The 22,958-nt window shown below is 42.2% G+C and overlaps 2 protein-coding genes across 2 annotated transcripts in view; one reads left to right on the forward strand and one right to left on the reverse strand.

The window, feature by feature from the left end:
- The window catches only part of emid1 (EMI domain containing 1), a 57,859-nt gene extending 40,282 nt beyond the window's left edge, over window positions 1–17,577 (forward strand). Inside the window, exons 4-17 of the mRNA XM_052067761.1 lie at window positions 5,576–5,665; window positions 5,773–5,834; window positions 5,926–6,058; window positions 6,598–6,642; window positions 6,722–6,829; window positions 9,081–9,176; window positions 10,990–11,067; window positions 11,785–11,837; window positions 11,914–11,976; window positions 12,062–12,106; window positions 12,234–12,278; window positions 12,454–12,465; window positions 15,076–15,160; window positions 16,542–17,577. Of these exons, the coding sequence (XP_051923721.1) occupies window positions 5,576–5,665; window positions 5,773–5,834; window positions 5,926–6,058; window positions 6,598–6,642; window positions 6,722–6,829; window positions 9,081–9,176; window positions 10,990–11,067; window positions 11,785–11,837; window positions 11,914–11,976; window positions 12,062–12,106; window positions 12,234–12,278; window positions 12,454–12,465; window positions 15,076–15,160; window positions 16,542–16,672 (1,046 nt within the window). The 3' untranslated portion in view covers window positions 16,673–17,577. The remainder of the gene's footprint in view (window positions 1–5,575; window positions 5,666–5,772; window positions 5,835–5,925; window positions 6,059–6,597; window positions 6,643–6,721; window positions 6,830–9,080; window positions 9,177–10,989; window positions 11,068–11,784; window positions 11,838–11,913; window positions 11,977–12,061; window positions 12,107–12,233; window positions 12,279–12,453; window positions 12,466–15,075; window positions 15,161–16,541) is intronic.
- rhbdd3 (rhomboid domain containing 3) lies at window positions 17,038–22,437 on the reverse strand. Its single transcript, XM_052067752.1, has 5 exons — window positions 21,896–22,437; window positions 21,425–21,808; window positions 19,498–19,624; window positions 19,169–19,408; window positions 17,038–19,081 (listed from the first exon to the last, which is right to left on the reverse strand). Exons 1-5 carry the CDS (start codon window positions 22,050–22,052, stop codon window positions 18,898–18,900), a joined length of 1,092 nt encoding a protein of 363 aa, XP_051923712.1. The 5' UTR covers window positions 22,053–22,437; the 3' UTR covers window positions 17,038–18,897.
- Window positions 22,438–22,958: the final 521 nt, after the last annotated feature.

The raw sequence follows: 22,958 nt of genomic DNA on the forward strand, positions 1-22,958 counted from the left end.
TGCAGCGTTTCACTTGTGGAGGAAGGGGATGATGAAGTGTTTCGATCACCTAATTAACGAAAAGGTGTTACCTTGGGAAAACAAAATAAACACTGAAGTTCAGGTGCAGGTCTGCAATGCACTGAGCAGTATGCTAGAGCTACAGGTATACAAACAAGCATCAATGAGTGTGTGTGTGTGTGTGGCTCTATGCAGTAACAAAATTGTCTCTTAGTCTCTGACCGGTTGGCCACCCCTGCCCTATACCCTTCCTTTTTTCTACTTTCCTTCATGTATGACTGAGACAGGAGTGAAGCCATCAGCATTTGCCCGTTTAGGTTTTGCGATTTTTGTGAGAATATCATTTCCTTGCCCATCACTGCCCAATTGTCATTGGCGCAGTGTTGCAAAATTGCCGCAGGGCAAGACGTTCGTCTGTCCCTCGCTGCAGTTGAGCAGTATGACCATCACACTGCACTCTAGCAAGGTGGATCTTGGAAAAACCATAGAAATGGCAAGAAAGACAAATCATTTCAATTTTTTACAAATGGGTGGAATACTAATGAGGGAGTTTCCACCCAACGGTTTGTTGACCGACAGAGGCCTCTCTGCAAGGCATCTTAACGAAGGACATTTGCCACCCAAAAGAATGATACTGTTTCTGGTGCTGGGGCGTGCCTCTAATTTGAAGCGTAAATAGTCTGGTTTTGCCACACCAACTCAGGCTGGTCTGGCCTAACCAAGCCTTGTTGCATGAAATGATGAAGTGAAACATCTTCTGCGACAAACAGAGCAGTCCGGTTGCGATCGATTCGATGAATGAATAAATCCACAAGCATCCAATTGGACTTTTTGTCCCTTTTAAAACCGATGATCCAAAGTTCCCGCAAAGCGTCCGTATATATGGTGTAGTCACTTTGTTCATCCCGTCTCATCCCGGTTCGACGAGTTGTGCTCTCTGTAATTAGTGCGTGGGTGTGCACACGCCGCAGCAGTGCTATTCATCCTGTCCGAGCCTGTGCAGAGACAGAGACAAACACCCTCAGCACCCACTAATGATGCTGCAGTGCTGAGCTCAGCTAATTGACCAGACAGAGATGGATCAGGAACTTTACACTCTGCTGTGTCTGCGAGCTTTGGTGTGTGCGTGCGTGTGTGTGTGTGTGTGTGTGTGTATTGTCCTTTGCGTGCAAACACACAGGCTAGCTTTACCCTTTTGATGCAGGATCTCCACTTTCAGCAAAACTATAAAAACAAGCCAAGGCCCACCACCACAAAATAGATTTCAAAAATCTGATTTCATGGATAAGTGGAGCAACAAAAATCAGACTGAAATGTTGCTGGATGTGCATTTTTCCAACAATGAAGCAGGAATGTAAAGGATTATGTTTTTCGGACTACAAGTCACACTAGTTTTCATCATTTGGCAGGTTCTGCGACTCAGATGCTACTTATGTGTATTCAAATTTGAGTTTGGACCGGCCCCCAACCACACATTGCATTTCCGCCGGTGGAAAGAAGATGATTGTAGAAGAAGACATTGAAGCAGAAGAAATTCAAGCAGAAAAAAAACAGTCGTCATGGCAGTGTTTTACAGCACCAAATGTGCAGATGCCAGTCAGGATTCTACTTTTGGCCACGATGCAATGCGGGTTTCTCGTTCAAGTAAGCCATTATGAACTAAAAATAAATACTCGTCTGCTGTTAAAAGCAGACGTTTTTGGCCATCATCATCGGGAACATTTGTAAATTGACTCTGACTCCACTTTGTGAGTGTCTGAATTTGGAGAGCAAGAGTGCGCTCCTCTCCAATTAATTTACAATGACAGTGTATGTTATGAAGCAATCGGCAGAGCAGCACCTGTTTGAAGTATTTCCATCTGCACTGTCTGACGTACTGGATTCCAGCACTCCTTTTATGGTGCATTTTGAATCACCGAATGGCGCTTGAAACGGTGCGCACTGGAACTGTATTTCCATACACGCCCACAATTGGGAAACAGGGATTTTGGTTGTGAGTCCAAGCTCAACAGTTCTTGTTCTCAGTTTTTATACAATAAACTTCCCCAAAACATGTGACTAAAATTCCAGAGCGATTTCTAGTTTTTAAAAAAATAGTTGTTAACAAAATGTTATTTTTGCCGGAGCTGCATAGGAGGATTGGCAAGTCTATTCGTAAGATTCTGGCTAAATGATTTGTGACTCTGTCTGACCTTCAGCCTGAACTCCATACAATGATGTAAAGGGTTCCACAGGTAGAAGAGTTTTTAATAAGAACCTCTGAGATTTGATCATTAAGGAGAGAGAAGATATTTGCTGCAATTACTTTGTAGCGTCTTCGATGGGCTGCAATGCACAGGACAGGACCTCAGTCGGGTGTGCAGGTCACAATGGAGGCACTGTGATCTTCACTCAACCCCATCGCTCTATTATCAAGCAGCAAGGGAAAAGATCATTCACGGAGTGTTTACAAACAAATGACAAAAGACAGCATGTGCAGCTGAATAGGACAAGACCTCGAGCCAAGGGCAGGAGGGCTTCTGGCCCACTGAACTCTCAGCAGGGCATTTCCCTCATGAATAGGCTCTAATGAACAGGGCCCAGTGCCGCTGTGAGGGCAAGAGGCCAAATATATTCACATGTTTATTTGACACCTAGTCCCCGGTGGGGCAATTAGCCCACTGAGATGCAAACATTGAATGTCCACGGAGAGGCACCGTGGCGTCCTAACTACGATGACGTTACGGTGTTGGATCTCATGTGAAGCCTCAAAGTAGCCTTCCCTGCCTTTCACTGAACTCGCTCAGGAGCTGGTAAAGAGATTTATTTCACCTTTGAAGTTTCACGAGACTGGGAGTAATTGTGTAAAAAGATGTGTGTAGGAGATACTTGTCCTTGTGCCAAATCCAGTTTACGGCTCGCACAATAACCCGTGTGTGGGTGGGGTAATTGAGGCTCTAACTCGAGAGAAAAAGAATGAGTGCTTGCAAGGGGTGATGTCTACATTTCCTGTCCAAAGTCCATTTTTGGTAATTAAAACCAGCCATCGTTTGTGCATAAACACACCCACGCACTACACAGTGCAGAATGTCGAACACATCCAAGTTTTTGTTTGCCTTGACTGCTACATGGTTGATATTGTTATCTAAACACAGAGGAGGTTGCCACATTTTAGGGGAGTCTTTTGCTGATTAAATCCATCTTTGCCTATAATCCTTAGAAAAAAATACCCACAAGGCAAAACACTAAAATCATAAGCGAGGTTTGAGGAAAGGGGTTCAGTTTCCCACAAACCATCTGCTCTGTGTCTCTTTCATACCACCACCATCCACGTTTTGGGGTAATCACTCAAGATGTTATGCTTTGCTGCCTAAAATTCGCAAATGTTTTTTTTTCCCCCTGTGGGACAGTAAGCACACATCATCATCTGCTGTTTTTTCACTAGCGAGAGAAACAGTTGATTGTGAAACGTTACACTGCAGGAATACATTAATGAACAAGACCTTCGTAACTCTTAGCTGCAGGTGGTTTTGCATTTTTTCAGTGCTGGTGACAAAATGCAAGGAAGTTCTACTTCCTGGTTGCTAATGAGGTGCCCTACCCAACCACTTGTTTAGAGCAGGAGCACCTGGCCTGAGCAGATCCAGACCGAAACAGACAAAGGAGTTCGCCAGAACCACAAAGCCCACTGAAACCATTCAGAACCCACAGAAAAAACTCCCACACTTCATAAAATGAAGGCCGGACAGTCTGCAAGCTCATTCTCGTGGCACAAGCAAGCTACTGTTGACTCGCTCTCTCCCATGGGTTTCCGATGTTCTACTGACAACTCTACATAAGGAACAATACAACAAAAAGGAAAACTTGGCCATGGGTCACAGTACGCACAGTTGTCCCTTTCAGAAGTAGCAGAGAATTAAAAAAAATGTCAACCATTACTCAGCATGTGTAGTAGCGAGTGAGCTGTCGCTCATCCCAACTATTCGCAAGAAGTGTTGACAGTGTTTTTGTAGCAACCCCTCTCATTCAGTGGACATCTTGAACAAACAATAATAGCCTGCACATTCACATGCGTCTTTTTAACTTGAACTCCGAAGGGACGGCACATTACACCATTTTATCCGCACTGCACAAACTGCTTGGCAATGTTAGAGTTCATTTTAAAATGATTATACAGTGGTGCACATTTTTGTGTCTTTATTCTGTGAGTGGCAAACCATGCCTTTTGCCGTTCTATTTTTGCCAACATCATCGAAAAGATAATCCATTAATTCAAATGGATGATCTTCGTTGATGCTCCCCATCAATGTTCATATTTAGGTAGCCACTTCAAACTAGCAATTGAAGCTTGCCAGGTTGGAGTAAATGAAACAAAAAGATTATTTTTTTTCTTCATTCTTAACTGGTGCTTCAACTCGAGCATAGTTTTTGTATTTGTTGTATTAAATACTCAGACAAGCTTAGTGTATTGAAATTCCGTTAGGATACAACATCACCCTGCACGCATCACATTACAAGAATCGGAGCGTGGGAATTCTTCTGTGGATATTCTCCTCTGAGGAGACTACAGGGCAATGCCGTGGGGGCCTCATCTCGGAATTCCTAACATTTCTTACCTTCCTAAAAAGGCAAATTGTGTTCAAATGCCAATCTCCAACTATGAACAAGATGATTTCACAAGTCATGTCATTCAAGTCAAATTCAAGTTGAGTCTTTCCCAAGTTGTTGGCCAGTCCTCAAATGGCAACTTTGCGTCTGACTTGAGTGAAGTCAAATGGCACAATCCCACGGTGTCTGACACCCACAGAGGGACACAGAAAATAAGGGCTAACAGGCTCCCAACCAGTTTTTGTTGGACATTGTGCTGCACATTATGTGGTTGTGCACTTTGTACACATAGGGGAAGTGTAATACAGACATTAGGATATGGATGGAGACATGGAGTCATTGCTATTAGTCAGTTTGAGTTATATGAGTTCTTCTTCACTGAGGATAAAGAAGAAAGGCCTGCTAGTGTTATTATGTCTACATGTGCTGCACCACCGTTTGTGTTGGGGTTCTAACATCAATACACCGATGTTGTTCGTTAGCCTACTAATGGTGCTTTGAATTGTTTGCTAGCATTAAGCTATGATGTAGATGTAAGCAAAGCTGTGTGGTTGCTTTAAATAAACACCATGGAATTCTCTTTATCCCTGTCTCCCCGACTGCGGTGTGCTTCTAAGCTATTTGAATTGAGTTCACAGAAACCACACAGCACTCGTATTTGAGAATTTAGCTTGCAAAAATTGGTTTGCAAATAAGGAAACCTATTCAGTTTGCGTTGAATGAATGTTTATGTGGAAAATAGTAATTGTGCTTACACATTTGCAGTGACACTGAAATGTTATCATATAAAGTACTTTTTTCAAAGTCCTGATTTCCATGCACATTTGCATTCGAGTTTAGAAGACAGTAACATGAATACCAATATATTTGTCAGCTAATAAGGACTTCAAATGCAAAAGGACCTCAAACAAGCCATATCAGAGTAACATTATGACTTCAAGTCTAAATGACAGGAAGTGACATCATCCCGTCTCTTTCTCTTCTTCAGATGCAGGGAAACTGCATGTGGCTCAGGAGGCAATAAGAAAATCGTCCACACTGCGTCGCCCACCTGCACGCACGGGGGAGCCCCTTTCATGTAAGAGCTACCTTGTGTTCCAACTTGACCAGTATTTTATTTATTTATTTTTTCAAAGACTGACATGAATCTCCTGTGGATGTAAATGACTATTTTCTGTTTTCTAGACTGTCTCAACTGCAGTCGAATCACAGCAATGAATGACAGGCTGAATTCGCTCGAGGCTAAGGTTTGTGTACACATGTGACCTCGGATAATCAAGGATGTGATTACGGTAAATAGGTTTCATTGCACACATTTTCATGTCTCCCCCTCACCAGGTCCAAGTACTCACTGCCTTGCCGTCCATATCTCAACGCCACTCTCCGTCCAAAGGAAGAGTTGCACCTGAGGCCGCCTTAATGTTAGGGGCCGCTCCTGCTCAGGGGGCTCCGGGTGAGCCGGGACCTGCCGGTAGGTATACTTTCTAGCCTTCTGTGAAGGGCTATATTGCTCAACAACTACCACATGAATTAAGTGTGAGTTCACAATTCTTTCACCATTATCTTACAACTGTTTTTTTTTTAGCCCTTTCTACCTGCTCACATCTGCACTCATTAAATATCCTATTTCCACCTCTCCACATACCCTCATTTCCTCCAGTCTGAGTAAGAGAGTCATTGTCGGTGCATGCTTACAGAGCTCAAGGCGAGCACTTCACCTCTTCTTTCCTGGACTCGAGCCCAACCTTGGCTGCGGCTGCTGCTGGAAAAAAATAAAATAAAAATCCAACATATGAACTCTGTACAGAACAGTAATACGGCCTGGTTAAAAAAGAAAAATTACCGGTACCACATTTATTTACATTATTGACGATAAATGAAGGTTATTTATTTCACAGATCACAAAAACATTCCCATACAGATCACAGGAGTTTGGGACACCACTCTTTATGCTTGCCTTTGGGCTTTTCAGCTCTGTAACAGAAGCTCAATTATGTCCTTCTGTTACAGGTCCTCAAGGTGAAAGGGGCAGCGCTGGTCTTCCAGGCAGAGATGGTAAAATTGGACATACAGTTGATGTTGAACCCAAATAGTTTCATCTGTATGATTAGTGATGACTGTCTTTGCTTGTAAGGCAAAACGGGTTCTCGAGGCTTGCCAGGTCCCACTGGGCCTCGGGGTGAGGTGGGCGTAAGGGGCCCAGCTGGAAGCCCTGGTTTGAGGGGAACCTCAGGGCCCGCAGGTAAGACGGCACCCCCACAGAACAAACCATGGAATGAGGATTTTGAGATGAAGTAAACCGATTATGAACTTAAATTTCCATCTGAGCGCGCATTTCTTGCCTTTCTACTTTTGAGGCATTTGATGGTCTCGCTGTTAACCAAACACTTGTGGAAACAAGACTGAGCCATGATATCCGGCTTTGGGGTGTTTGTCTTTTACTTAAGCCACTTGGTCAATCCAAAAAGGGCTCCAGCTGTAACAAGAAGCATGTTCCAAACATTGCTGCTGACTTTCTGAAATTGGGCCATTTGTTTCATTTCAATTGGATTTTAAAAGATCACTTTTTCAGTGGGCATTCTCACAATCACACCATGAGACAATTTGGTGTTCCATTAGCCTGCCATGCATGTTTTTGCAATGTGGGAGGAAACCGGACTACCCGAAGAAAAGCCACGCAGGCACAGGGAGAACATGCAAACTCCACAGAGGGAGTCCGGAGCCAGAATCGAACTTTGCACCTCTGCACTGTGAGGTCGGCGTGCTTGCTAGTCAACCACCGTGCCACCAAATAAATCAACTGTAGGATAAAAGTAAATCCACAGTCAGCTGTGACTTGAATGATGATGAATTAAATCGTGGCATGAGTTTCATAACATCTGCCCTCGACGTGTGGCCCGTGTTCTTAACCTGCTCCTAGGTAAGGAATGTCCAGACATTGACCATTTTTAGGGTGGCAGAGGGGGTGGTGGGTGGTGGATTGTGTTCATAAAATGCAAAGACAATTATCTCTTAAGACAGATCGTGGGGAAATGAGAGTGAATTGAACTTTGTGTCATTATAGATTATAGTGAGAAATGTAAAAATGGTTTAATATATTTTGATATTATATCTGGTCCAGGTAAGCCGGTCATTTGAATCATTGTGCCATATTGTAGCTCAGATTTCCCTTCCGCACTGCCAAATCGCCACAGCTGCATATGTTGCAACTTAAGTGAAAATGAACTACATGGGTGTCAGATCAGGGTTATAATAACATTACCTTGCAAAGTAATAATTCTCAGACTGCGCCTGTCAGTTGAAATATGGTGTGGTGTCACAGTAACGACAAAGGTGCCGTGTCGGGACCCCCACCCCCAAAACAAAAAAAGAGTACAAGGAGCGGCCACATTACCTTTTAAATCCAAACAATGATGTCAGATATTGTTATGGTATGACCTTGTTTCCACCCTAGCCCATGCACGCTTGTTTAATATGAATTGGTAACACTTTATTGCAATGAAAATCATGCTCGGTTGGCTTTCTTATTGGAACCTTCCTCTAGAGTCAGTCATATGCACCATGGCTAAAAACATTGGCACAATCATGCACCAACCATTGTATCCTCCTCTCCCTCTATGTTGAGTTTATGGAGAGATTTAAATGTTCTCCCTGTACTTGTGTGGGATTTCTCAGAGTTGATCATTTTTGCATTCCCAAAAAAAATGCATGTCAGATGACTGTAAATTGTCCAGAGCAGGAAATGTGAGTGAATGATTGTTTGTCTGTATGTGCACTGCGAATGGTGAGTCCGGGGTGTGTCCATCATCCAAAGTCAGCTGGGATAGGCTCCAATTCACCTTACTCTAATCAGGAGATGCAGATAATAATAACAATAATAATAATACATTGGATGGATGGATGGATGAATTGACTGCAAAAGGTTTACAGTGTTTAGTCTTTTCTATTAAGACCTCTTTAATTCACTCGTAGAAAAACTTTTTTAACTCAATGCAACATGAAGCATAGTCATTGGAAGTAAAGCAGCCATATTAGTAGGCTAAAAAAATGGCCAGAGGGCCAGAGTACAGATTCCAAATGCATGCAACTCATTAAACTTTCCATCTGAATTTTAGCCGACGGAGCAACGCAAATGGATTTGATTCTTTTTTTTTCCTTTTTTTTCCCTAATCATAGCTACACTATTCATGGTCACTATGCTGTTTCCTTGCCAATTGGGGTCAAAGAATTGTGTTGCTCTGGTTAGCAGACAAAAGGTCAGGTCAAATACTCTGAAATTCAAAATAGCACAACGGTGATTTATTCATATAGAATTGACTCTGCATTGTATAAATGGGAAGAAAACGGCTGTATTGTCTCAATTTTATTTACAACGGTGCCATCTATAGGTCTGGTGGGGCAGGGCTGCACTTTTCAAAATCACCCCTTGAAGCTTTATTTTCAGCTCCTATGTTCAGTGCATTTCTTTGTGTGTGTGTCCTCTGTCATCTCAGGCCCCCGGGGTCCCCCAGGACTTCCAGGAGAGAGAGGTCTCCCGGGCCCTCCTGGGCCTCCAGGACCATCTACTCCTGCTAGTGCCCGCATTCCAAGTAAGACCCGAATGTCAATACTCAACACAAATGCATCAAATTATTGTTACAGTGGAGCCTCCAAACATAATCTAATCCAAGATGCTGTTTGACCTCCATAAAAGTAATGGAAGGTGACTTCATTTGATCTTAAATTGCCCCTGTCATATCTAACTACCATACCGAATATGCGTGATATATTAATTAGAAGAGAAATTGAGTAAAACTACTAACCCTTCAAAGGCAGAAAGACACGTTGGAGAGGGAATAGGTTTTCTGAGCAATACTGTCAAGTATGACCAGAATTAATAAAGCCATGTATCATACATTTTGCCCATTGATAATATAGTGGTTACTCACCTGACCTTGTGCAGGCAGCAATGGGTTCAGTTGCCACTCAGTGACGGTGGGAAAATAAGAGTGAATGGTTGCCTCTCTTGATATGTGCCCTGCGAAATGACGACAAGTCTTGGGTATTGTCCGCCTTTCATTCAAAGTCAGGTGAAGTAGGCTTCAGGTCCCGTCTGAGTATTAAACTTTTAAAAAGGCGTTTTTATTGCTACTTGCTCCATTTTGCTTCCATGCCAAGTATAAACAGAATCAAAGGTGGTGAAAATAAAGCCAATGAGACGGCATGAGATTGACATGCCGTGATGAGAACCTGGTCACTTCTGATGTCACTCAACTGCTTCCAGATGTCGGTTCCTCACAACTCTCAAGGTCAATGCATCAGCACCTTTTATTTGTTGATTCACTGGTTTTAAGGGGGGGGGGGGAGTATTTAAAGCACAGATTTGTCAGTGTGAGCGTCCTGTGTAGATATTAGGATTGGCATGATGAGACTGGGAGCCATTTCTTTCACATCAAAGTAACAGCAGGGAATGTCGGGAGGACAGGACGGCGGGCGGGCCGATCTGTGCTGACCTTACTTGGGAAAACACTGGTTTGTTTAGCTTACATGTAACCATGAGGGGGTTACTTGTCCCTCCTGCGGACCACTAGCGCTTCAAAACCTGCTCCCAGAATGTTAAGAATGAAGACGAGCTCTGTTCGTTCACCTTGACGTGATATCCTTCAAGTTCACAGTCTGGAAATACAAAGAGAAGATGTGAAGACAAACAGACAGAGTAACAACTGGCCTGGTGTGGATGTCGAACTCAATTTCAGATGCTCAATGATTTTTCAGCTGGACGATGTTATCTGTCATCGTTCCTCCTCCTGGTGTCTATCTCTCCCTGAGCTCAAAGACTCCAAGAACACACACTTCCGCTCACTCACCTTTTTGTATCTATACTTGGAATCAGGGATTAACTGCAAACCCTGCGCTTGAGACACATGAGCATGATTTGGCTTCCTGCAAGGGTGATTGTTTAAAAATTCCATTGTAGCCTCACATCAAAGGTTGCCTTTATTTTGTGCCTCACAAATGCAGCCCTCCCCAAAAAATCCAAAGTACCTACATTTTCTGATCATTTGCATGTTGTACAAATGATTAAAAAAGAATTTAAATCACTGTCAGTTTTTGTAACACAGCGCCACTGTGTGGTATAAGTAGGAATGGCATTTGTATTGCACTACATTTTTGTACAGTCGTGGACGGACCCTTTTTTTGCTCACTTTAGAGTTGTACAATTCACACTTAAGAAATGTGATTCACTGAAGTATCCCCGTGTTTTCTGGACTTGGTCATTAAAATAACTTAAAATGTCTGTGATCCACAAACATGACGCACAAGTTAAGCAGCCAATCAAGTAAAACAAAATAGGGATGAGTGTATTGCGATGATAGTTGTTTTCGTTTAACATGTAATTTTTATTTTACATTTTATTTTCAGATCGAGGAAGAGACCCCTTCTTCACCAACACTTTTCATGATTCGACACCAGGGCCGCAGGGTCCCCCTGGGCCGATTGGTTAGTATCTTTTGATGCGCAAAAATGAATCGAATTGGACAGGAGCTTTTATTCTTTCAAATACAGTACATGATGCAACTATATGCACAGTTTATCCAAAAACCCTCGTCATATTTGAAATTAAACTTCATTTTTCATGCATTACTCTATAGAGCCGGTATATGATCTAATGTTGACACCAGACTATTTCTGAACAACACGCTAATTGTTTTAGCATTCCCTGCCATACGTATGTTATTATACAACAGCTCAATAAATCAACAAAAATATATATGTATTATCATGGTACAAATGAATTTAAAAAAAGATTCATTGTCAGAGGTACCGGGTTCGATTCCAGCTCCGGCCTCCCTGTGTGGAGTTTGCATGTTCTCCCCGGGCCAGCGTGGGTTTTCTCCGGGTGCTCCGGTTTCCTCCCACATTCCAAAAACATGCGTGGCAGGCTGATTGAACACTCTAAATTGTCCCTAGGTGTGAGTGTGAGCGTGGATGGTTGTTCGTCTCTGTGTGCCCTATGATTGGCTGGCAACCAATTCAGGGTGTTCCCCGCCTACTGCCCGAAGACAGCTGGGATAGGCTCCAGCACCCCCCGCGACCCCAGTGAGGATAAAGCGGTTCGGAAGATGAATGAATGAATATTTTCATTGTAATATTGTTTCAAGGAAAATTCATGCTGAAAGCCCGAATTTCTCATTGCTAATTCTAATTCATGCGTAGGTCCCATGGGTCCAAAAGGACCAGCAGGACCTCCGGGCCCACAGGGACAAAACGTAAGATGGCTGACACCAATTTAGAAAAAAAATTGTCTCAAAACTAAGTTTGTTCTAATTTTGTTTATGTTGACAGGGTAAACCCGGGACTCCTGGAGCACAGGGTCTTATGGGGCCCAAGGGAGAGCGTGGAGAGAGAGTGAGTGCCACTGATTGTTCAATAGCTTTTCTGTTTGTTCACCCATGATGTTGAAACAAAATGATGTGATGCACTTTTGGTTCAGGGTCCCTCAGGTTACCCAGGGGACAGGGGCTTCAGGGGCGAGCCGGTAAGCCAACCCAAACCCTAACCTAAGTTTTTAGCATTAGAAGGATATTGATAACGATCTTTATAACATAATAAAAACATTTCAATTTTCTTTGAGTCACACTTATAGTTGTACTATTCTTTTCCAGGGATTACCGGGTCCCAAAGGAGAGCCTGGAGAGAAGGGCTTACCGGTGAGGAAGTAGCGCATTGGGTGGTAATGTGGTACTGTACTGTACAAGCACTTTTGGTGGAACAAAAGTGAAGCTTTTGCTTCTGAGAACTATTTTAATACTCCCCTGTTAAGTATTACATTTCCTCTGTCTGTCTAACCCTTCCTTTTCTTTGACCTCTTTTTCATTTGACAAGAGCAATCTAAATGTAAGATATTTTCTATTCAGGCTATGTGTATTTGGCTATATGTTTTTCTTCTCACCCATCATGTGTTTTTATTTACCGGTATGTTTGTTTTGTACATGTGATTTCAGCTGGTGAACCGTATGCGTTTGTGTGTGGAAAACTTCAATCTTTACGCGTTTTTGTGTTTTTTGATCCTTGGGGTGCGCTCCGGACTGCAGCCCCATCCCCATCGTGACATTGTCCTCTTGACCCTGAAGCTGTCTGACTCCCTCTGCAAGCCATGGCTACCTTTCACAGTCACTTTGGCAGCATCTGACTTTGGCATATATGTCCAAATACCGTCACACCATCAATTTGGTTCTACCAACCCACTATGACCAAGAGATAGAGGAGAAGGCTGAATCCTTCAGCACATTTTCCTAAATTAACGGTCTTCAAAATTCATTGTCTTCTCTTCTGATGAAATCATATAGCAAATGAAAGTGAAATGCATGCGATGCATATGCCAAATAATTTCATTAATGTGTCAGTCGTGGATTCTGTTGGGTTCAGAGGTGTTGTGGAGTGGATACAGCTACCCTCTTTTATCCCATCTTGCAAAAGATTCATTTTTTGCATGTACATAACAAGGCTGCTATATTGAAATATAGAAAAATCGCCCCTCATTATACAATGTTCTTGCTATGAATTAAATAGTCTGCATTGGCTAAAAGTATTTTACTTTGCCTGTTTTCGACAAACATAAATCATTCTCCTTTCTGTTTTACTAATCTGAACATTTTTACCATGCACCCCCCCCCCGAAGACCCCCCATTTGCATGCCTTATTATTATTTGTTTTTTTTTAATCGTGAATTATGGTCTTTTTCTTATTGCCTTGTTTAAACAAAAAAAAAGTGTAACAGGATTTGAATTTGCACTCACTGGGCACTCTCTTAGGTACCCTTGTACATTACCCGCGTATGTGATCAAACTGTATTAATAAATCTTTGAATTTTTAATATTATTACAATTACACAAAATCAATTATATAACTTATAACATGGTACAACATAAAAAATTACACTACGCCACATTGTAAAGGAGTCGGTGTATAATTTGTTTAAAACAGTGTAAAGTTACTGTCCCCTCAAAAAAACTCAATACACAGCCGTTAAAATAGAAGTCAAGTCAAAAATATTCTTTACACAATATGTTTTATGCGTTCTATCCAGAAGTTGATTTATATATATAAAATTCCTCGTCTCACCCCCCCTCGGGTGGTGTCCGTCCCTCATTCAGCTCGGGTCCTCTATCAGAGGCCAGGAAGCTTGAGGGTTCTGCGCAGTATCCTTGCTGTTCCCAGCACTGCACATTTCTGGACTGAGATGTCCGATGTTACCATTTCAAAAAATTATTGCAATTGATTAGATATTTTATTCAGATTTGTTCTATTGTATTCAGCGTTTACTAGTTGGTTTTTTTTTACCTCTTTAAATACATTTCTACATGGGCACCATTAGTTGCACAAAGCACATCAAGACGGTACTTGCATTCTTGCCATGTTCGCTGTAGCATAGCCTTATCAATTGTGGCAATGGCATTAGTAATCCTTTACTTTAGGTCAGTAATGTCGCTTTGTTCGACACACGATATCTTTAATATAGCCCCATAGAAAGAAGTCTAGGGGTGATATCTGGTGAACGTGGCGGCCAAGGAATTGGCCCATTCCTTCCAATCCATCGGTCTGTAAATGTTTGATTGAGGAACCCACGAACATGCAGCCCCCAATGTGGTGGTGCACCATTTTGCTGAAAACTGATGCTTGGTTGAAGGTCATTCAGTTGTGATGCCACATATTCAGTTAAAAGGTCACAGTAAACATTTGCAGAAATTTTGTAGGGCTTCATTCAACATCACCTCTTTCACAAACAGGATCCCTGATACACACAAATGCAGTGTGATAAAAATCTTTAATAAACACTGAATACAATAGAACAAATCTGAATAAAATATCTAATCAATTGTGTTTTTAATACATTTGTGAAATGCTAAATAGACTTTATGGACACTGTATAATTTGGGGATTACCGTCAACTGTGTATGAGAAGAGTAAAGTTGGGGACATACGACTTAATACTGCCATTCTAAATAACAGCAAAAATCAAATAATACTTGAGTGTCAATTAAAAGTCACCATTATTACCTTTGTGTACCTCTTAAAGTATCCAGTGAGTGCATGTTTTGCACTGCACTCTGTCCCCTCTCAGTCAGATAATGACCGTATTAACATTAAGCAAGTCCTTCCCTGGCTGAGTTGCGGACAGAAACAATTATGCATACATCGCATGAGCAAATATAAATCCTGGAAGAGTTTAAACCAGGTGTGTCAAACATGTGACCGCTGTGACGTGCATGCTGCTGTTCTCCAGCCCGGCATGGCAAAGACTGTCGTCATACCGTAGAGCAGCATGGCCAGAGAATGAGGGAGATGGAGACATGTAGGAAGCAGACAATGCTGGACAGATGTGTGGACTGTTTAACCTTCTAACTGCTGAACTGTATTGAGAAGAACGAAACAAATGACCTGCATCTCGGCGTGCAGTTCTTCAGCTTGCGCTCCTAACAATGACGGCTGTATCTATCTTCACAGGGGGACGGAATACATCAGATCAGAGAGGCGCTGAAGATCTTAGCTGAGAGGGTTTTAATCCTCGAGACTATGATCGGTATTCATGGTGAGTAGGAGGCCTGAGGCAGGGTCAGTTTAAGGCAGGGGTCAAGGTAGGGGGCTCCATCTGGCACTACACTTTACCGATTGGGACAGGGAGTGGCAACAGTCACGAGCAGCCCCCCCAGGACTCAGGCTGGTGTTTCCACACCCCCCTCACGCAGCCCCCTTCCCTGTCACTGCTCTCTGATAGGACTTTAGCTTGCAGATGTTCCGCGACTTGCAGGCTGATCTTGAGCTTCTGGCTCGTAGGGTGACGCTGCTGGAGGCTATCATCTGGCCAGGTAATGATGAGACATCCTCACCTACAGCTCTGATGGCCCTCAAACAGACACACACACGCGCAAAAGAAAATCTAGAAAACCTAGTGAGTGCTGGAAGCATGTCATGACATGACAAAATCTTAGTGAACTGCGGAATGTTGATGTAGCTGCTTTAAAGTCGATTTTTAAAAAATAGAATTGCAATTTTTATAATCAAGCGAAGTTACTGCTTTTAATTTATGAAAATCAATGTGCTTTGTGGATGAATGTGTTTCGGTTGTATCGCATGTGCTAGTCTGGAGAGTAGCGCTGCAACATTTAGTTTTTATCTCTCAAATTAAATTCATTTGGTATTTGAGACTGTCATTAACTTGAAATGCTTGGTCACAACCACGACCCCACCAGATATGTTGATTTGTCACACTTTCCATGATACATTTGGATGAAAGCACAATTCAGATGCACTGTACTTGCGCTTCCTAGTGGGGAAGTTGATGTACACAGTTTCATCCACCTTTGACCTTTGGCTTCTTCAGAATCAGGAATGACCCTTTTTGGATCCAGTAAGATCTAAAGGAAAATCTCAATCATGGACAAAATCTCATCCTAAAATGTCTGGTGGGATACCATAAAAAAAATGGATCACTTTTTGTCTGCAAACAGTTATGAGTATTGTTGCTGATGAAAAGCATGTATGTCTTTTTTTTTTCTTTATGTCCACCCCGCGCCTCAAAATATCTTTCCCGACAATATCTTTTTCAGAACACCACATCTTAAAAACAACACCAAAAAAAACAGCTGTACATTGACATACACGCTTTTCCTTTGGACAAAGGACGATAAGAACAACAGCATTTGGCACTGAGCAGTTGTCTGTGCTAGCGTACTGACTGTTAAGTGTTGTTGCAGTACCGCTCACCAGACACACACTTTGTTGCAGGTTCGATCGGCAACGAGACTTGATAGAGAATAAACCGATGTACAACTGTGTGTCAGATCAAATTGCGGGCATCCTTTAATAATTCTAGTTTAAAAAAAAAACGTCTGTGAGACGACGGCGTGCATGTGGTCAAACACAGTGTTGGGCAGGGAGGCCCTGTTCCAACTGCTGTCTTTCTTCAACAGAACCTGATCTAGGCTCTGGGGATGGACCATTTGGCACAGCCTCCCCTAGTTTCTACAGAGATAAGCGAGCAGGTGCGCTTCCGTATCGACCTTCTCTTCGGTCTTCCGACACCAAGGTTCAAGGGAAGTAGCCCCCCCTCAACCCCCACCCCCGCACTCCCTGAGGACTGCAGGCTGAGTTAGGCCTCCCCTTCCGATAGGTCGCATCACTTAATTGATAGCCTTTTTGAGGGGGCTTTCCTGTCAGATTTAGGTTGGGGGACACCTCAGGGAAATGCCAATGATACTCCACCATGTCCACCTCGCCTGTAACGAGTTTGACACCCCCTATCACCATAACCACTTCCAGCTGCAGCTCCGCGGGTCTCACACGTTCGGCAAGAGGAAGCTCCGAATTACCTGTGGTGCTCCTCAGGTCACAAATCTTGGCAATAAGGGTCATTTAGCTTCATCCGTTTGTGGGGATGTAACAGAACGACGAGTCTTGAGTTTGTCATTCTTTTTTTTTTTTTAATGTAACAGCAATGTCATGAGATCTCATGACCATGTACAATTTCTTGGACGACACAGAAAACCTCTAATCATTTTGTTGTAACTCTTGTATTGCTAAACTCAGTTAAGATGTAGTGCACTAAAAACACAGTCATCACTACTATTACTGAGATATGTTGCTATATGTGAGCGTGATGTGTGTTACAATTAAAATACACACTGAAAAAGTATATTACAACATATTTACATTTGTTGCATAGCCTATGATCCAGTGGAGTTTATTTTATCCTGAAGATTTTGGGGGAAAAAAACCTCACAGGAAAAGGCTAAACTGGAACCACTGTTATATTGGTGCTGTCCTAAGAAGACCTTTTTTTTCTCCATAGTAAATGAAACTTATTGTGAACGTATTTAAAATTGTCAGTGGTAGTTTGTCTTGTATGTCGTTGTATAACAACTTTTGACATTTTATTTCTTGCAAATGTGTTGAGTTGATACAACCCTGTCTCCTGATGATCGCTGTAATAAAACGCTGTTCACTGTTTTTTTTAAAAAAACATGTTACATCCCTTTGTGTCACTAAAGAATGTTAACGTCAATATTAGACATTCACCATCGGGCTGGGCATACGTAGCAATGGATTCATTCATTAACTGATGTTTTCTTCTGTTGATTTCAGACAAAAAAATAGAGATTTTCTTGATTCGAACAAGTACATTGTTTGCACCAGATTATCTTTTGTCAAACTATCATATCATTTGATTATTTTGAGGAAAAAATACATAAATGTACCACATTTTACTTATGTGCAACCAAACATTAAGTACCTGTACCTTTTTTTGTGTGGCACTGGTAGAAAACCACTTTATATTTATTCCTCAGAGAACAAAACAATACAAGTTGATGATTAGATTTGTGGTTGGATTTTGAATTTTAATTTATTTTTAATCTAAAATGTAGCTCTGCTAGACTTTCAGTCGCATGTTCTTATTTAAGCAACATTAAATGAATTTGATAAATTCCAAATTTGTGTGAACACACACAAAAAAAATCGTAATTTGCCATCAGTGACCCGCATTAGTGCATGAAGATATTGATTCTGAAAGGGAACTCGGGGTAGATCGTTTCTTGAATCAAAGGAGGCAAAGTTAAGTGCCCTCCGTGGCTCTGGCCCAACTAGTTTGTGGTCTTAAGATAAACATGACGGCTAACTGCAATAACAATTTGAATGGTATCATTGCTCTTTGGCACGAGGCACTGGCATCAAAAAAGCAGTTCGGGAAAGTCAATATTAGTTTCTCAATTAATTGAGGGTTCTGCGCAGTATCCTTGCTGTTCCCAGCACTACTCTTTCCTGGACTGAGATGTCCGATATTGTTTCCGGGATCTGTTGCAACCACTCTTCTAGTTTGGGGGGGTCACTTCCCCGAGTGCTGCGACCACCATAGGCACTACTGTCACCTTTACTTTCCAGGCTCTCTCCAGCTCCTCTCTGAGGCGTTGGTATTTCTCCACCTTCTCATGTTCCTTCTTTCTGATGTTTCCATCACTTGGGACTGCTACATCCACTACCACGGCTTTCCTCTGCCCTTTACGTATGATTACGATATCTGGTTGGTTCGCCATTACCATTTTGTCAGGTTGTATCTGGACGTCCCACAGGATCTTCGCTATAGATAGATAGATAAAAAAAATAATTTCTTGCTTGATTATCAACTGCTCGTTTCCCCATACTGCATGAAACAAATGTAGTCAAACTCCCATGCCTTGTCTGAAATAATGTTCAGCAGTTTATTTCAGAGAAGGAATAAAAGTTCAATGTCGAGTTGGCTGTATGAAGGCCAACAGTTTTGCAGTCTCCATGTCAGTTTTGAGTCAATTCAGGGCTTTTGAGTGGCGTAGTCTTCTTCCCCTTTGCTGTCACCACAGCCTGCTCTCCAACACGGTTGTCGATGAGTAAGGAAATTGCGCCATCCAGCTGTTTTGATGCTGCAAGCGCCACTACAGCTTTTTCTGTGGGGAAGCCCATCTTCTCCAGTTGCTGGAGTCTTGGGAAAAACATTGTAGTCAACATTCCGCCAAATCATAAAGCATCATCACGTATATGAAAGATATGACTTTTTGTAGTTACCAACCTCAGGGCAGAAACAGAGGATTTTGGCACCTCTACTTTTCGATTCTCTTCTTCTGGGACATCCTGTAAGGAGGCAAGTATTCCAGCCCTCAGCATCTGTTCTTCCACCACCTCTGCTTCAGTCTCTGGCCTCCAACCAGACAGTGGCTCCTCCCACGGATGGTGGTTCAATGATAAGGGGTCGCTCATGGGAGATGGTGTTGCATGAGCTTCATGCATAAACTGAGAATATGATCTGGAACTTGAGAGGGAATATAGAAAAATAAAACAACGTAATTATGGCGAAGGTTAGTGTGACTATGGAATGGATGGAAACAAGATGACTCGTACATTTGTGAGGAGCTGTAGGTTGGCAATCCGAGTCTGGATGAAGTGAGAATATACGCTGGAGTGGGAATGAAGGTTAGGACATAGGCTTTCTCCAGCTCCTGTAACATCCCAATGAGGCTGGGACTATCTGAAAGGTTAATTAAGTATCACAAGAAGACACTGCAATTGGCAAAGCACCTTCAAGCTTCCTGTGAATCATTAACCTCCTCAGAGTAGTTACAAATTGCAACTAATTGATTGTTGCAATTTGTAACTATTTTTGCCTCACTCACACCGTGATCAAGCAAGTTTTCTACTAAACCATGGAATTTACTGTAGTTCTGTGGCAAAGAACAGAAAAGGTCCCTAAAACAGTCGTACCTTCAAGATTCCCAAGTCTTGACACTAAATAGACTGTATGCATTGACAACAGATAATGAATGAATGTTTACAAATGATTGTACACTGCAAAAACTAAACTCAAAACTAAAATTTTAAAGATAAAATAATGGCAAAATGTGCCCGTTTTTCATCCACAAAGATATTTTTTTATTGCCAGTCTTTGTGCAAGAGTATTTTACTTTCTTCGGGCATTTCTTCCATGAATATCTTACAGTATTACAACTATGAGATTTTATTATTAAACTTGAAGTAATTCCATAATTCTACAGTTGTTGAGGCTGTCAAATTTTCACATTTTATTGCCAGTTAATTTTACTTAAGTAATATATTCATCATTGAATTGCTTTCTTTAGCAGTCTGGCACATGTTGGAGATGGGTGAAATCTTAATTTAATCATAATTCTTAATGGTGGAAGTTGTCTTTATTGCTTGTTGAAATGACAAAATAAATGCTGTGCCCTTGTTGAAGGACAACAAGGCATCAGATAGAATCAGGGGTGGGCAAACTACGGCCCACGGGCCAAATCCGGACCGTTGGTCTTTTTAATCCGGCCCGTCGAAGGTTGGTACACAATTAAGGTTCGATGTCAATGACTGCATTCATTTCATTTGGACTTGTAATGACAGGCATTTCAACGGCAGGTGGCACAGTTACTTGAAGTTGCAGAGCATAGGGAGGAAGGGGGAGACGATACGGAAGCCCGCAGTAGGGAAGCCCGCAGTAGCGCCAAGTCAAGCAAATCACGTTCGATACGACGGAATAATGTACTCTTAAAGTCTGAAAAACGTGCCAAAAAATGCAAAATACTGCTTTTTTAAATAAAGAACTCCAATAATAAAATGGTTCATTTAAGGTTCAATGATTTTGTTGTTTACGATGATACTAGTGCAGCGTGTTATACCGGAGACAAATTCCTTGTGTGTTCTACATACTTGGCCAATAAAGATGATTCTGATTCTGATTAATATTATGTCGAATTTAGTTCACCCTTTTGATCCGGCCCTCCATAATATTTTCTGGTTCTCATGTGGCCCTATGCAAAAAATAATTGCCCACCCCTGAGCTAGATGAAGGTGAGCTACCTTCAGGCAGACCTCTACTATTGCACAACTCTTCAACACAGCATATTTTACTGAATACAACATTGACATTGAAACAGGAGTTTTGCACCTTTCAAAGGGCACGATAAAATCTATCCATCCATCACTTATCTTTGTTAGGATTAGTTGGCGTCCATCCTGACTTTGGCAAGAGGTGGCGATGCACGTTCTGGAATTGTGCATGACTTGGCCAGCCAATTGTAGGGCACATACAACCAACCATTCATACTTACATTCACACATATTGATAATTTGGTGTCTTCAATGAACTTGAAAAGCAGGCTTTTGCAATGTGGGTGGACTCTGGGAACATGGAGGAGCCCCAACCCCAGAACTGTTATGTGGATGTGCTCAAGACTGGTCCAACATGCCACCACAAAGGCTCACACTAAGATATCCTTACATATTACGTACGGTAATTCTGTTCATATTCAAACAAGGATACAATTATGAGCGATGCATATGGCACAGAAGTTAAGTAGGGCAGGTGTTCCGGGCACCACGATCAGACAAACCAGCAACAGCAACCAGGGCAGAATCCAAACTGGCAAACAGCCCTGCAGTCGTCTTTTTGTCACGTGCCGGCACTGGGTTGTAAACAATGCCAGCTGAATGGCAGCATAGCCACAGACTCGACTGGCCTCAAGACTGAAGACAAAGATGACCAACGTGTAAATAAGAGGTAATACGGTCATTGTCAGGGTGGAGAGGGCAAGGTAGGCGACTGTGCCCCAGATACGCTCCTGGCGTGGTCCGAACAGCAGCAGCATAGCAACGCTGACGAGCAGAGAAGGTAAATCGTCATGATTGAGAGCGTACAGGAACACGTCTAGAAGAAACAAGGGTTGGTTGAAAATTAACTGTTGTTTGCTACGAATTCTTACAGTAAACCCATATTCCGTTTGTGAATTGATACCTCTGAAACGTGGAAAGTCTCCACCTGGACCTAAACTGAGACTCGTTTGGGGACCTGCAGCATACACTATCAAGATGAGCGCCACCAGGAGGGTTGTCCCTAGAAAGAATCCTGGACGACCTGAGCCGAGCCATACTGAAAATACACGATAACGCATGACCTAAATGACTTGCTTGTTCTTCTTTCCCCCCTTTGAGCTACGCTGGTCCGTTCGTCTGGATGAAGTGGCCATTATTTCGTTTTTGATCGCAGGGAATCGACACTCGCTGTACTGTAACTAATATATTCGTTTGAGTCTGTATAGTATCCATGTGTTGATATGACGTCAAAATGATCCTCCAAAACAAACAGTATAAATCGAAAGCCTCTTGTACTGTATTGTTTATGCTTACTTCTACGTGACGTCATATAACACACTTCTTCGCGAGCAGTTGACAGAGTATGATACTGCCACCTATTGGACAGACTGAGGCTTTCAGGGAAACAAGTTGCATCCTTACTGTACTGCATTGTAAATACAGGTACTGTGCTCTACTGTGTTGTCATGGGCATAGTGGACGGCGGACAGGGGCATGGGATATGCCCACTTTCCCCCTTGTCGCCCCCACTAATGCATACACCTTTTACAGCAGTAAAACTGTTCAATTTCTTATACATGTCCTAACACGGATGCAAACAACATGAAACCTGAAGAAAAATCTCCTTTCAAGATTGTCATCAGGGGCGGAGCTAATGTTGACCCCATTCATGATCAACAGCGAATCAAGTTGACAATTCCTAATTTGGAATACAGTCCTGTAAAATAGACACTCAAGCACAACACGATTGTGACCATCTACTACAGTATTTCAATACAGTAATATGATCAGAAAATGTTTGCATATGCATCTATGATGTTATGGCTGTGGGACAGTTGTCATTTTATGCGTTAGCTGGCAGCATTTTTGCAATCAGACATAATTTTTTATTTTTGTTGGTTTGGGAATTTTGGTGCTGCTGGACCATGATATAGGAATAAGAGTCGGCGCATAAATGTACAGTGAGGCGAGAGAGACGAGTAGAA

This window comes from Hippocampus zosterae, chromosome 6, assembly GCF_025434085.1.
Source record: "Hippocampus zosterae strain Florida chromosome 6, ASM2543408v3, whole genome shotgun sequence".
In the NCBI taxonomy this organism is placed as follows: Eukaryota; Metazoa; Chordata; class Actinopteri; order Syngnathiformes; family Syngnathidae; genus Hippocampus; species Hippocampus zosterae.